General features: G+C 45.6%; 1 protein-coding gene across 3 annotated transcripts in view; it reads left to right on the plus strand.

The window, feature by feature from the left end:
• fbxo31 (F-box protein 31) overlaps positions 1-12,236 on the plus strand; it is a 41,753-nt gene extending 29,517 nt beyond the window's left edge. For all 3 annotated transcript variants that reach the window (XM_059993386.1, XM_059993387.1, XM_059993388.1), the window contains 2 exons: positions 3,395-3,747; positions 11,079-12,236. In XM_059993386.1, the coding sequence (XP_059849369.1) occupies positions 3,395-3,747; positions 11,079-11,301 (576 nt within the window). In that variant the 3' untranslated portion in view covers positions 11,302-12,236. The remainder of the gene's footprint in view (positions 1-3,394; positions 3,748-11,078) is intronic.
• Positions 12,237-14,011: the final 1,775 nt, after the last annotated feature.

The raw sequence follows: 14,011 nt of genomic DNA on the forward strand, positions 1-14,011 counted from the left end.
TGGTGAACTTCTACCACCATTTCCTCCCCTCAGCAGCCCGTATCATGTGCCCTTTGTACACCCTGATGTCGGGTAAAGGCAAGGACATTACTTGGGACGAGGAGGCCGCGGCCGCTTTCGTTAAAGCCAAGGAAGCCTTGGCAGATGCCACGATGCTGGTGCACCCAGAACGGACGTTCCGACCGCCCTCACAGTGGACACATCTGACACAGCAATCGGTGGGGTGCTGGAGCAGCTCTTCGAGGGGTGCTGGCAACCCTTGGCATTCTTCAGCAAGCACCTACGACCACCCGAACTCAAGTACAGTGCTTTCGACCAGGAGCTGTTGGCACTGTACCTGGCAATCCGGCATTTCAGGTACTTCTTGGAAAGCAGGCCATTCACCACGTTCAAGGACCACAAACCGTTGACCTTCACGTTCACGAAGGTGTCCAATCCCTGGTCGGCTTGCCAGCAGCGATATCTGTCCTACATCTCCAAGTACATGACAGACATCCAGCTTGTTTCGGGAAAGGACAATGTCGTGGCGGATGCACTTTCCAGACCAGTTATCCAGGCCCTGTCTCTGGGGGTGGACTATGCAGCACTGGCGGAGGCGCAACAGGCAGATGACGAGACGCCCAGCTACAGGACCGCAGTCTCGGGTTTGCAGCTGCAGGACTTTCTCGTAGGCCTAGGTGAGAGGACCCTCCTGTGCAACGTGGCTACCGGCCAACCTCACCCATCATCCCGGCAGCCTGGAGGCGGACAGTTTTCGACTCCATACACGGTTTGGCACACCCATCTATTAGGACAACTGTCTGGCTGGTCTCCAGCAAGTTTGCATGGCACGGACTTCGCCAGCAGGTCAGTGAATGGGCCAGAACATGCGCGCAGTGCCAATCAGCCAAGGTGCAGCGGCACACTAAAGCCCCACCTCAGCAGTTTGAACCCACCCACCAGAGGTTTGACCACATTCATGTGGTTATTGTGGGCCCCCTACCAGTGTCCCGAGGAGCGCAGTACCTCCTAACTATGGTAGACCGGTTCACGAGGTGGCCAGAGGTGGTCCCGCTCACCGACACATCTGCCGATTCCTGCGCCCGTGCACAGATTGCAACGGGTAGCACGCTTCGGGGTACTGGCCCACATTACTTCCGACAGAGGCCCCCAGTTCACCTCCAGCCTGTGGTCGGCTGTGGCCAGCCTGTTGGGGACGCGGGTACACCACACAATTGCCTATCACCCACAGTCAAACGGACTAGTGGAACGCTTCCACCGTCACTTGAAGTCGGCTCTCATGGCCTGCCTGAGAGGACCTAACTGGGTGGACGAGCTTCCCTGGGTCCTGCTTGGGATTCACACAGCGCCCAAAGAGGATCTGCATGCCTTGTTGGCCGAATTGGTGTACGGCACGCCCCGACCATCCCAGGAGAGTTCATACCAGCCCCAAAGGGGCAAGAGGAAGAACCCGCAGCAGTCCTGGACAGGCTATGCGAAAGGCTCAGCAACCTGGCCCCCGTACCAACTTCACAGCATGATCGGACCCCAACCCATGTACCCAAAGACCTGCAAAACTGTAAGTTTGTGTTTGTGCGAAGGGGCGGACAGCGGCCATACGAGGGGCCGTTCAGGGTGATCAACAACAACGGGTCCACGTACATTCTGGACATTGGGGGGAAAGAGGAGATTTTCACGGCGGACCAACTCAAACCAGCCCATGTGGACTTGGCGCAGCCGGTGGAGGTTCAGGCACCGCAGCGCAGAGGCAGACCTCCCAAACAGAGGCTGATCCAGACCGTGAACATTGGGGGGGTGTATCGCCGGTTCTGCGGGGGGGGGGGGGGGGGGGTTATGTGGCAACCCACTTACTGCGCATGCGAACCGGCTCACAAATAGCCAGTGCGCGGGGAGAGACTTTGGTAATGAACCTCTGACGTCATTTCTGCCCAGAGAGGGCGGGCGCTAGGGATTCAATGCCAGCGCCGCGAAGTTTGAATAAGCTAATCTCGAAATGACTTACCGACTGCTTGTCGTTGTCTCTCGCTCTGTGTGTAGCACATCACTACAATATGATATAAGACAACATTATGAGCTGTCACGAGGAAATCTGCAGATGCTGGAAATTCAAGCAACACACACAAATTGCTGGTGTAATGCAGCAGCCCAGGCAGCATCTATAGGGAGAAGCGCTATCGGTGTTTCGGGCTGAGACCCTTCGTCAGGACTAACTGAAAGGAAAGATAGTAAGAGATTTGAAAGTAGGAGGGGGAAATTCAAAATGATAGGAGAAGACCGGAGGGGGGTGGAGTGAAGCTGAGAGCCAGAAAGGTGATTGGCAAAAGGGATACAGGGCTGCAGAAGGGAAAGGATCATGGGATGGGAGACCTAGGGAGAAAGAAAGGGGGAGGGGAGCTGTGTTGCATTTTACAAGTCCTAAGACATACTAACCCATGTCTGTTGAAGTGGACCGATTTCATCTACAGGGACAGAAGGGAATGCGGAGTTGGCATCACAGCTATGATAACATAGAATTATTCAGCATAGGAACAAGCCCTTCAGCTAACTTGTTAATGCTGACCTTAACCCTAATCCTGTTTGCCCTTGTTAGGCTGTATCCAGCTATGCTATTCCTATTCAATGACTTGTCCAAACACCTTCTAAACAGAATCATATCTGCCTCTAGCATCTCATCCCAGATAACCATGCCTTCTTTGTGGAAAAACCTACTTCTCACATTCCCCGTAAATTTCTTCTGTCTCATCTTAGACCTCCATCTTGACTCTACCCATCAATTCTGCTCTGTCATTTTGTCATGGCTGATTCATTATCACCCTCAACCCTATATTCCTACCTTGTCGTGATATTTGACACCCTAACTAATCAAGAAAGGCCAAGTGACCTGCTGCTACTTCAGGTGTTTATATGCTTAGTGGAGAATTAAGACCATAAGATATAGGAGCAGAATTAGGCCCTTTGGCCCATCGAGTCTGCTCCACCATTTCTTCAAGGCTGATCCATTTTCCCTCTCAGCCCCAATCTCCTGTATTTTCTCCATATCCCTTCATGCTTTGACTAATCAAGAATTCAAAGAGGATGTGTACCTGGTCTTAAATTCCCTCTCACCATAGAGAACATCCTCTCCACAAATATCAAAGCCTTTCAACATTTGATGGTTTCAATGAGATTTCCTCCTCATTCTTCTGAATTCCATTAGGAGTACTGAATGATTAAGAGCTCATTCTGCAGTTTGTGCTCAGATTGGTTTTCCTGAATCGTCTGTGTGACAGATTGAATACTGTGGCTATTTGGGTGCAATGGCAGATGAAATTAAGGAATGATCTATTTGGTGTGATTAATAATGGCTCTGAAGAAAACAAAGAAACTAATGAATTTGTTGTTCACATGGATGTAGGGAGATCCAAACGTTCCTGCTGGACAGCTGACTCTGCACATCGACATGAACCGTCGAGTTCACTTGCCTGACATTGAGCACTTGCAAAACTTTGACAAACTTTCTCGAATCATCCTGGAGATTCACCAGCAGGTGCAGTGTGCCGACACTCAACACCGTGAGGATGACTCACAGCCCGTGTGTAATGGTGTGCCAGAGCTGAAGGAGCAGGGTGCAAATGCTGCGGGGATGAATAGACACACTGAGGCAGAGGGAGCGACTGCAGGGGAGCCTGCTGTAGAAGGGCAGCCCTTTGTGCTTCCTCTGGGAGTAATGGCTCGAAATGAGGTTTATCCAAGGACTTGTCATGCCTGGTAAGTGAAGCAATCGAATAACAGCAACTTATTGGCTCCTTATGCAGTTCAGAGTAACAAATAGTGTGAAGGCAGAGGTGGAGGGGTAGTGCTGTTTTTCTGATTTTGTAAAATAGTGTGGAGGTGGAGGGGTAATGGCAGTATAGATTGTGAACTCTGATTCTGTGAAGGTTGAGGCAAGTGGACTTTGTGTTAGAGGAATGGGAAAGATACTGAGGTGGGTTAAAAACAATGACGTCATTAAAGTTGGAACTGTTCTGAGGAAAGATCACTCATAGAACCATAGAACATTACAACACAGTACAGGCCCTTCAGCCCTCCATGTTGTGCCGACCAATATAATCCTTAAAAAAAACGTACTAAACCCACACTACCCCATAACCCTCTATTTTTCTTTCATCCATGTACCTGTCCAAGAGGCTCTTAAATACCCTTAATGTTTTAGCCTCCACCACCATCCCTGGCAAGTCATTCCAGGCATTACCCTCTGTGTAAAAAAACTTACCCCTGATGTCTCCCCTAAACTTCCCTCCCTTAATTTTGTACCTATGCCCTCTGGTGTTTGCTATTGGTGCCCTGGGAAACAGGTACTGACTATCCACACTATCTATGCCTCTCATAATCTTGTAGACCTCTATCAAGTCCCCTCTCATTCTTCTATGCTCCAAAGAGAAAAGTCCCAGCTCTGCTAACCTTGCTTCATATGACTTGTTCTCCAAACCAGGCAACATCCTGGTAAATCTCCTCTGCATCCTCTCCATAGCTTCCACATCCTTCCTATAATGAGGTGGCCAGAATTAAACACAGTACACTAAGTGTGGTCTCACCAGAAATTTGTAGAGTTGCAACATGACCTCTCTACTCTGGAACTCAATCCCCATTAATGAAGCCTAGCATCCCATAGGCCTTCTTAACTACCCTATCAACCTGTGCAGCGACCTTGAGGGATGTATGGATTTGAACCCCAATGTCCCTTTGTTCATCCACATTCTTAAGTAACTGACCATTAATCCTGTACTCAGTCTTCTGATTTGTCCTTCCAAAATGCATCACCTCACCCTTATCCGGATTGAACTCCATCTGCCATTTTTCTGCCCAACTCTGCAGCCTGTCCATATCTTCTTGTAACCTTCAACAGCCTGAAGCTCCATCCACAACTCCTCCAATCTTCATGTCATCCGCAAACTTACTCACCCATCCTTCCACCTCTACATCCAGGTCATTTATAAAAATCACAAACAGCAGGGGTCCCAGGACAGATTCCCACGGCACTCCACTAGTCACCGACCTCCAGGCAGAATACTTTCCTTCCACAACTACCCTCTGCTTTCTTTCTTTAAGCCAATTTTTTATCCAAACAGCCACGCCTCATGACTTTCTGGATGAGTCTCTCATAAGGGACCTTGTCAAATGCCTTGCTAAAGTCCATGTAGACCACATCCACTGCCCTACTCTCATCAATTTCTTTTGTTACCTCTTCAAAAAACTCAATCAGGCTCGTGAGGCACGATCTACCCTTCACAAAGTCATGTTGACTATCCATGATTAGACTGTACTTCTCCAAATGCTCCAAATGTGAAGCTTTAACTTATTATAAGGATTAGGAATGGGAGTTGGCTATCTGGCCCTTCATGCCTGCTCTGCCATTCAATAAAAAGATAAGAACCAGGAGCAGGAGTCAGCCATCTGGCCCATTGAAACTGTTCCACCATTCGATAAGAACATGAAGACCAGGAGCAGGGGTCAGCCGTCTGGCCCATTGAAACTGTTCCACCATTCGATAAGAACATGAAGACCAGGAGCAGGGGTCAGCCGTCTGGCCCATTGAAACTGTTCCACCATTCGATAAGAACATGAAGACCAGGAGCAGGGGTCAGCCGTCTGGCCCATTGAAACTGTTCCACCATTCGATAAGAACATGAAGACCAGGAGCAGGGGTCAGCCGTCTGGCCCATTGAAACTGTTCCACCATTCGATAAGAACATGAAGACCAGGAGCAGGGGTCAGCCGTCTGGCCCATTGAAACTGTTCCACCATTCGATAAGAACATGAAGACCAGGAGCAGGAGTCAGCCGTCTGGCCCATTGAAACTGTTCCGCCATTCGATAAGAACATGAAGACCAGGAGCAGGAGTCAGCCGTCTGGCCCATTGAAACTGTTCCACCATTCGATAAGAATCTGAGGACCAAAAGCAGGAGTTGACCATACAGCCAGTCGAGCCTGCTCTGCCATTTGATAAGATTGAAGGACTAGAAGCAGGAGTTGGCCATCTGGCCTGGTAAGCCTGCTTGAACATTAAATAAGAACATAAGGACTAGAGTCATAGAAAAGTACAGCATAGAAACAGGCCCTTTGGCCCATCTAGTCTGTGCTAAACCATTTAAGCTGGCTACTCCCATGGACCTGCACTGAGAACATAGCCCAACATGGCCCTACCATCCACCTACCTAACCAAGCTTCTTTTAAATGTTGAAATTGTGTTTGCATGCACCACTTGCACTGGCATCTCATTCAACGCTGTTAGGAAGTAAATGAAGACGTTTCCCTCATGTTCCCCTTAAACTTTTCCCTTTCACCTTTAACCCATGACCTCTAGTTACAGTCCCACATAACCTCAGTGGAAAAAGCCTGCTTGCATTTACCCTATCTATACCCCTCATAATTTTGTTTACCTCACCTCAATCTTTTACATTCCAAGGAATAAAGTTCTAACCTATTCGATCTTTCCTTATAACTCAGGTCCTCCAGTCCCAGCAAGCTCCTTATAAATTTTCTCTGCACTCTTTTAATTTTCTTGTCATCATCCGAAGAACTGTTCCATCTTCCTGATGGAATCAATTCTATAAGGCCATAAAACATAGGAGCAGAAGTCAGCCATTCGGTCCATCGAGTCTGCTCCGCATTTCATCATGAGCTGATCCAATCTCCCCTTTAGTCTCACCGCCTTCTCACCATAACCTTTGATGCCCTGACTACTCAGATACCTATCAATCTCTGCCTTATCTACACCCAATGACTTGGCCTCCACTGCCGCCCGTGGCAACAGATTCCATAGATTCACCACCTTCTGGCTAAAAGTTTTTTTTCGCATCTCTGTTCTGAATGGGCGCCCTGCAATCCTCAAGTCATGTCCTCTCGTACTAGACTCCCCCACCATGGGAAACAACTTTGCCACATCCACTCAGTCCATGCCTTTCAACATTCGAAATATTTCTATGAGGTCCCCCCTCATTCTTCTAAACTCCAAGGAGTACAGTCCAAGAGCGGTCAAACATTCCTCATATGTTAACCCTCTCATTCCCAGAATCATTCCAGTGAATCTTCTCTGAACCCTCTCCAATGTCAGCACATTCTTTCTTAAATAAGGAGCCCAAAACTGCACACAGTATTCCAAGTGAGGTTTTACCAGTGCCTTATAGAGCCTCAACATCACATCCCTGCTCCTATACTCTATTCCTCTAGAAATGAATGCCAACATTGCATTCGCCTTCTTCACCACCGACTCAACCTGGAGGTTAACCTTAAGGGTTTCCTGCACGAGGACTCCCAAGTCCCGTTGCATCTCAGAACTCTGAATTCTCTCCCCATTTAAATAATAGTCTGCCCGTTTATTTCTTCTACCAAAGTGCATGACCGTACACTTTCCGACATTGTAATTCATTTGCCACTTCTTTGCCCATTCCCCCAATCTATCCAAGTCTCTCTGCAGACTCTCTGTTTCCTCAGCACTACTGGCCCCTCCACCTATCTTTGTATCATCAGCAAATTTAGCCACAAAGCCATCTATTCCATAATCCAGATTGTTGGTATACAACGTAAAAAGAAGCGGCCCCAACACGGGCCCCTGTGGTACACCACTGGAAACCGGCAGCCAACCAGAACAGGATCCCTTTATTCCCACTCTCTGTTTCCTGCCAATCAACCAACACTCTATCCACATATATAACTTTCCCGTAATTCCATGGGCTCTCATCTTGTTTAGCAGCCTCATGTGCGGCACCTTGTCAAAGGGCCTTCTGAAAATCCAAATACACAATATCCACTGCATCTCCCTTGTCTAGCCTACTTGTAATTTCCTCAAAAAATTGCACTAGGTTTGTCAGGCAGGATTTTCCTTGAAGGAAACCATGCTGAGTTCTGTCATATGCCTCCAGGTCCTCCAGAACCAGGTCAGAATCTATCGACTTTTTGAAGATCATTGCTAATGGCTCTGCAATCTCCACTGCTACTTCCTTTAGAACACAAGGGTGCATTCCATCTGGTCCAGAAGATTTATCTACCCTTAGACTATTCAGCTTCCTGAGTATTTTCTCTGTCGTAATTGTGACTGCGCATATTTCTCTTCCCTGACGCCCATGAATGTCCGTTATATTGCTGATGTCTTCCTCAGTGAAGACTGAGGAATTCTGTCCAGATATCTTGCTATTTCTTCTTTAATGATGGCTTGAAGCATTTTCTTGAGTGCAGATGTTAAGCTAACTGGCCTATAGTTATCTACCTTTTGCCTACATCCTTTTTCAAACAGTACCGTGACATAGAAGCATAGAAAACCTACAGCACAATGCAGGCCCTTCGGCCCACAAAATTGTGCCAAACATGTCCCTACCTTAGAAATTACTAGGCTTACCCATTGCCCTCTATTCTTCTAAGCTCCATGTACCTATCCAAAAGTCTCTTAAAAGACCCTATTGTATCCACCTCCACCACCATTGCTGGCAGCCCATTCCACGCACTCACCACTCTCTGAGTAAGAAACCTACCCCTGACATCTCCTCTGTACCTACTGTCCAGCACTTAAACCTGTGTCCTTTTGTGGCAACCATTTCAGCCCTGAGGAAAAAGCCTTTGACTATCCACACGATCAATGCCTCTCATCATCTTTTACACATCTATCAGGTCACCTCTCATCCTCCGTCACTCCAAGGAGAAAAGGCCAAATTCACTGAACCTGTTTTCATAAGGCATGCTCCCCAATCCAGGCAACATCCTTGTAAATCTCCTCTGCACCCTTTCTATGGCTTTCACAGCCTTTCTATAGTGAGGCGACCAGAGCTGAGCACAGTACTCCAAGTGGGGTCTGACCAGGGTCTTAAATAGCTGCAACATTATCTCTTGCCTCCTAAATTAAATTCCACGATTAATGAAGGCCAATACCCCAAATGCTTTCTTAACCACAGAGTCAACCTGCTCAGCTGCTGTGGACTTGGACCCCAAGATCCCTCTGATCCTCCACACTGCCAAGAGTCTTACCATTAATAGTATATTCTGCCATCATATTTGATCTACCAAAATGAACCACTTCACACTTATCTGGGTTGAACTACTAAATATCTACCACTTCTCAGCCCAGTTTTGCAAATATCAATGTCCTGCTGTAACCTCTGACAGCCCTCCACACTATCCACAACACCTCCAACCTTTGTGACATCAGCAAATTTACTAACCCATCCCTCCACTTCCTCATCCAGGTCATTTATAAGAATCACGAAGAGTAAGGGTCCCAGAACAGATCCCTGAGGCACACCACTGGTCACTGACCTCCATGCAGAATATGACCCGTCTACAACCACTCTTTGCCTTTCGTGGGCAGGCCAGTTCTTGATCCACAAAGCAATGTACCCTTGGATCCCATGCCTCCTTACTTTCTCAATAAGCCTTGCATGGGGTACCTTATCAAATGCCTTGCTGAAATCCATATACATTACATCTACTGCTCTACCTTCATCAATGTGTTTAGTCACATCCTCAAAGACATTTGCTGTCTTGCCCAGAGTGCAGAGAATTTTGATAAATTATCACAAATACTTCTGCTATAACTTCCAGTATTTCTTTCTATACCCTGAGGTGCATTCCATCAGGATCAGGGGATTGACTTGTCTGCATTTAGGCTCACTAGTTTGCTCATCACTACTTCTTTAGTGGCGGTAATTGTTTCAACTTCCTCACTTCCCGTTGCATTCAGAACATCTCTCTGACATGTTGGATATGTCCATCACCATGAAGACTGACACAAAATAACCGCTTAAGGCATGGCCATTTCCACATTACCCACTATTAATTCCCCATTCTCATCTATGTCCACTTTAGCTACCACTTTTCTGCTTGATTATAAAAGCTTTTTTGTCTCTTTTTAAATTTTTTTTATTAGTTTACTTTCATAATCTATCTTCACTTTTCTTGTTGTTTAGCATTTCTTTGTTGCTAGTTTGATATATTTTATTTCCTTCATTACCAAGGCGGGCTCTCCCTATCCTCAGGGAATGCAATCTCATTTTACAGATTAGTATATCATGTGATAACAGAAGCTGTGATCACAATCACTCAACTTTCTTTGGATGTCAGAATGGTGGGTTAAGGATAGGTAGGTCGCTCAGGCTAATCAGCCTAACATGAGTGATGGGGAAACTGAGGAATCCCTGTCCATAAAACCATAGGTCCATATGGAAGAGTGTGGGACAGGCAGCACAAGATTGTTAAAGGCAAACTATAACCGATCTGGTTGAAATCTGTAGACTTTCAATAAACTTGAGATTAGAAACGTGTATGTTAATGGGACATGAGTGCGCAGAGTCTGTGGAGTAAGTTATTACTGGAGAATAGTTGAAACATAAAAATGCTAGAAATACTGAGTATGTGTTGCACATCTGCCTGTATTTGTTCATCACCCTCTAAACTTCTACCCACTTGCATGTTATCAATGTGTCTACCTCATTACAAATACCACCTTTTGTGAGGAAACTTCCCCAAGTCTTTTTTTTAAAACTCTCGCCTCTGATTTAAACTTTGCCCTTTTTTTTAAGCACACCCCTCGTCATAGGGGGGTGGGAATTGTGCTTTCACCATATCTCTGACCCTCATGATCGTGTATACCTCCATCAGGTCATCTTTTAATCGCCTATATTCCAGAGAATAAAATCCTGGTGTACATAACCTTTCCTTGTAACTTGGGGCCCCAGGTTCAGGCAACTTCCTGGTTTCAAGTTAACATCTTTTCTATAACAGGATGACCAAAACAGTACACAATACTCCAAGTGACACCTCCTGAATGTCTTGTATATCTGCAACATAATGACCCAAATCCTGTACTCAGTGCCTTGACTGATAAAGGCCAGAGTGCTGAAAACCTTTTTCCACCATCCTGTGAGGCCCATTTCACTGAACTATGCCCTGTTCCCTAACACTCTCCAGAGCTTAGCCCATTCACTGTATAGTTTAGCTGTTTATAAATGTTTTGAAATCTGGTATGTTTACATTGATGAATTGTCATGTAAAATGTGTTTCCTCAGCTGCTTGCAGTGATCAAAATGTGTGTGTTTCTGGTCTTATGCTAGCTTCTATGGCACTGGGCTGATTGCAGGGCACGGCTTCACCAGTCCTGAGAGGACGCCTGGTCTCTTTGTTCTCTTCAATGACCAGTGTTTTGGTTTCATCTGGCTTGACCTGAAATCCTTCAGCCTGTACAGTCGAATTGAAGACACACTGAAAAATGCGCAAGCCCCTCACAGAGAAGCTTTCGAACTGATGCTGAAGAACATGCAGTCATGGACGTCCTGAATCACGTCCGCCCTGAAGGAATGGAGCGCTCACAACCATAGGTCTGCAGTTCCTCCTCATGCCCAATGAAGCAGGCCTGCCACTGTCCGCCCCCAAGGAATGGAGCGCTCACAACCATAGGTCTGCAGTTCCTCCTCATGCCCAATGAAGCAGGCCTGTCACTGTCCGCCCCCAAGGAATGGAGCGCTCACAACCATAGGTCTGCAGTTCCTCCTCATGCCCAATGAAGCAGGCCTGTCACTGTCCGCCCCCAAGGAATGGAGCGCTCAGAGCTGCAGGGCTGCAGTTTCTCCTCACACCCACTGAAGCATGCATGCTGGGAAAGAAGGACCAGAACCATGTAATGGCTCCTGCTCACCTTGGCCCCTCTCCCTCTCACCTGAGCTACTACCTTAAGTAATCTTGTTGCAATGGTTTCGTAATAGTTTCTTTTCAATGCACTTGTGTGGTCAGAGCAGAGAATGGAGCCTAAAGAGGAGTATTGAAAGCCTCCCGGCATTCTGTGGAAGGTAACAAAGAATGATGATTGGAAGAAGCTTTAACTTTACGCACTAATGTTTGACTGTACCCTATCTTTAAGGGAGTTTGTTTAATTCTGTTGAAAATCATTGCACACGTTTAGTTTTGTTGTTTAGAATGGAGTAGAAAGAGGAAAAAAGTGATAGTAATTCAAATCACAGAAAGCAAACCTTATCTGGACTGAATGTATAATAAACCTTTTCACCTTCAAACTCTACACCAGCCAGCTGAGGCAGTCAGACAATATCAGGAAATAAAGTATTATTTAAATTTGAGTTTATATGGTTAAGATTGAAAGATTTTAATATTTATGTTAAGAAAATTTATAAAGAGATTTTCAGTTTATTGTTTTATGTTTGAAAAAGAATAATTTAAGTTTTATGATCTTGAACTTGATTAAAAGAAACTTTTGGAAATGGTGTGTTTTCTTTTTCCCTGACAACTTTGCAAACTGTGTGGGGTCCCAAAAGCTTTGCTTAGACTGTTTGTGAAACAGAACTTCTCCAGATGTGGCAGGCAGTGATCATAAGAGGGACTGACTGACTGACAGAGGGGGTGGGGGGAAGGATTGCATAGTTGGGAGCATGTGATTCATTGCAAGCTGCTCTCTGTAGATCTTTACATTTAATTGGTCCAGCACAACGTATTGTCCATCCCTCACTGCCCACAGCCAAGCATGTGGTATCAGTCAGACTGGGGGGGGGTGGGGGGGGGGGGAGTCACAGCAAACAAAGCTCTCTCATTTTAAATTTTAATGAACTCATTGCGAAAACAAATGAGATTCTGCAGATGCTGGAAGTTCAGAAAAAAGCACACAAAATGCTGGAGGAAAGTAATAGAGTTCTTGTTTCAGGCTGAGACTTGCTGGGATTTGAGCATGGAATTTCAGGATTGCTTATCACACTGCTAGAAATTCCTCCTTGCAGTATTCACAACTTAGTCTTACATGGAAGAAAATTCGCTCTCTCTGGGGGAAATAAAAAAAAACTTATGTTCTGGATCAGAATCAGATTTATTATCACTGACAAAAAATGACAAAATTTGATTTGTAGCAGCTAAATGTAAACTTATTTCTTGATGCTTAGGCAGTTAATGCAGTTTTACATTATGTAGAAGTGTGATGCGGACTGTTTTCTGTGATTTCCACAATGCTCCTCAAAATGCAGGGTCAACTGAATTAGTTCTGAGGTTCTCTAACAGACTTCATACAACCACTATGTCAAGTGATGCTGTAAATTTCCATGGTTCTTTAGCAGAAAACAGGTGAGAAGAGTCGCAGGATTAACTTGGGTCTCAGCAAGCTAGGCAGTATCTGTGGAGGGGAATAAATGACCTAATGAGTACCTCCAGCATCTTTTGTATTTATGAGTTAACTTGGCAGCTGTTTTTTTAATTTATGAGTACCACCTTCAGTTGATCAATCAGTGCAGCCTTTGGAAGAGGGACTTCTGCTGTCAAGGGTGCAGAAAGTGCTCTGCATTGGGAACTGGTTTTCACCACACTGGCCGAGTCCTGAAAAGCATCCCCGTTGACTTGGCTCTGTGGTAGGTGATAAATCAACAATATCCAGAAATAAAGGGCTTGTCTTTGTTTTGATGCATCTGTGAGAATATTGGTAGGAATGAACATCTTTTAGTTGTGGAGGCAAAGCCCACCTTAACATGAAAGGATGCTTTACATAATTTGTGGCTTTACCATCGTGTTACAGGGATACTTAGATGTCTGACTCGTTGGGCCGTCAAAGCAGCAGTGCAATGTATATATATATCACAGCAATGATGTTTGGCATATACTGGTTCAGGCAAGCTGAGTATATCCTGGTATGACAAGGTACTTTCCTAGGTACAACGGTGTGATTAACAGATTATCAACAGATTCTGCAGGATGGAAATCTTGAGCAATACACAAAATGCTGCAGCACAGACGATTTAAACTTCTTCAGGGTAGGCATATCTCAAAGAGACTTCACATAGAGCAAATTATAGACACAGGATCCTGCAGATGCTGGCAATGTATAAAGTTTTGTTTTGCTTTATAAAGATAAGATGTTTCAATATTTAGAAACTATCAAAACACTGATTTTAATAAAAAGTGGAATTTGTGTATGTCAGAAATATCTTAACATCACAATAGAAATTTGTATAAGTATCAACAAAGCTGGGTGCAGGGCTTTGGTGAATTTTGAACAGGA

The sequence above is a fragment of the Hypanus sabinus genome, chromosome 17 (genome assembly GCF_030144855.1).
Source record: "Hypanus sabinus isolate sHypSab1 chromosome 17, sHypSab1.hap1, whole genome shotgun sequence".
NCBI lineage: Eukaryota > Metazoa > Chordata > Chondrichthyes > Myliobatiformes > Dasyatidae > Hypanus > Hypanus sabinus.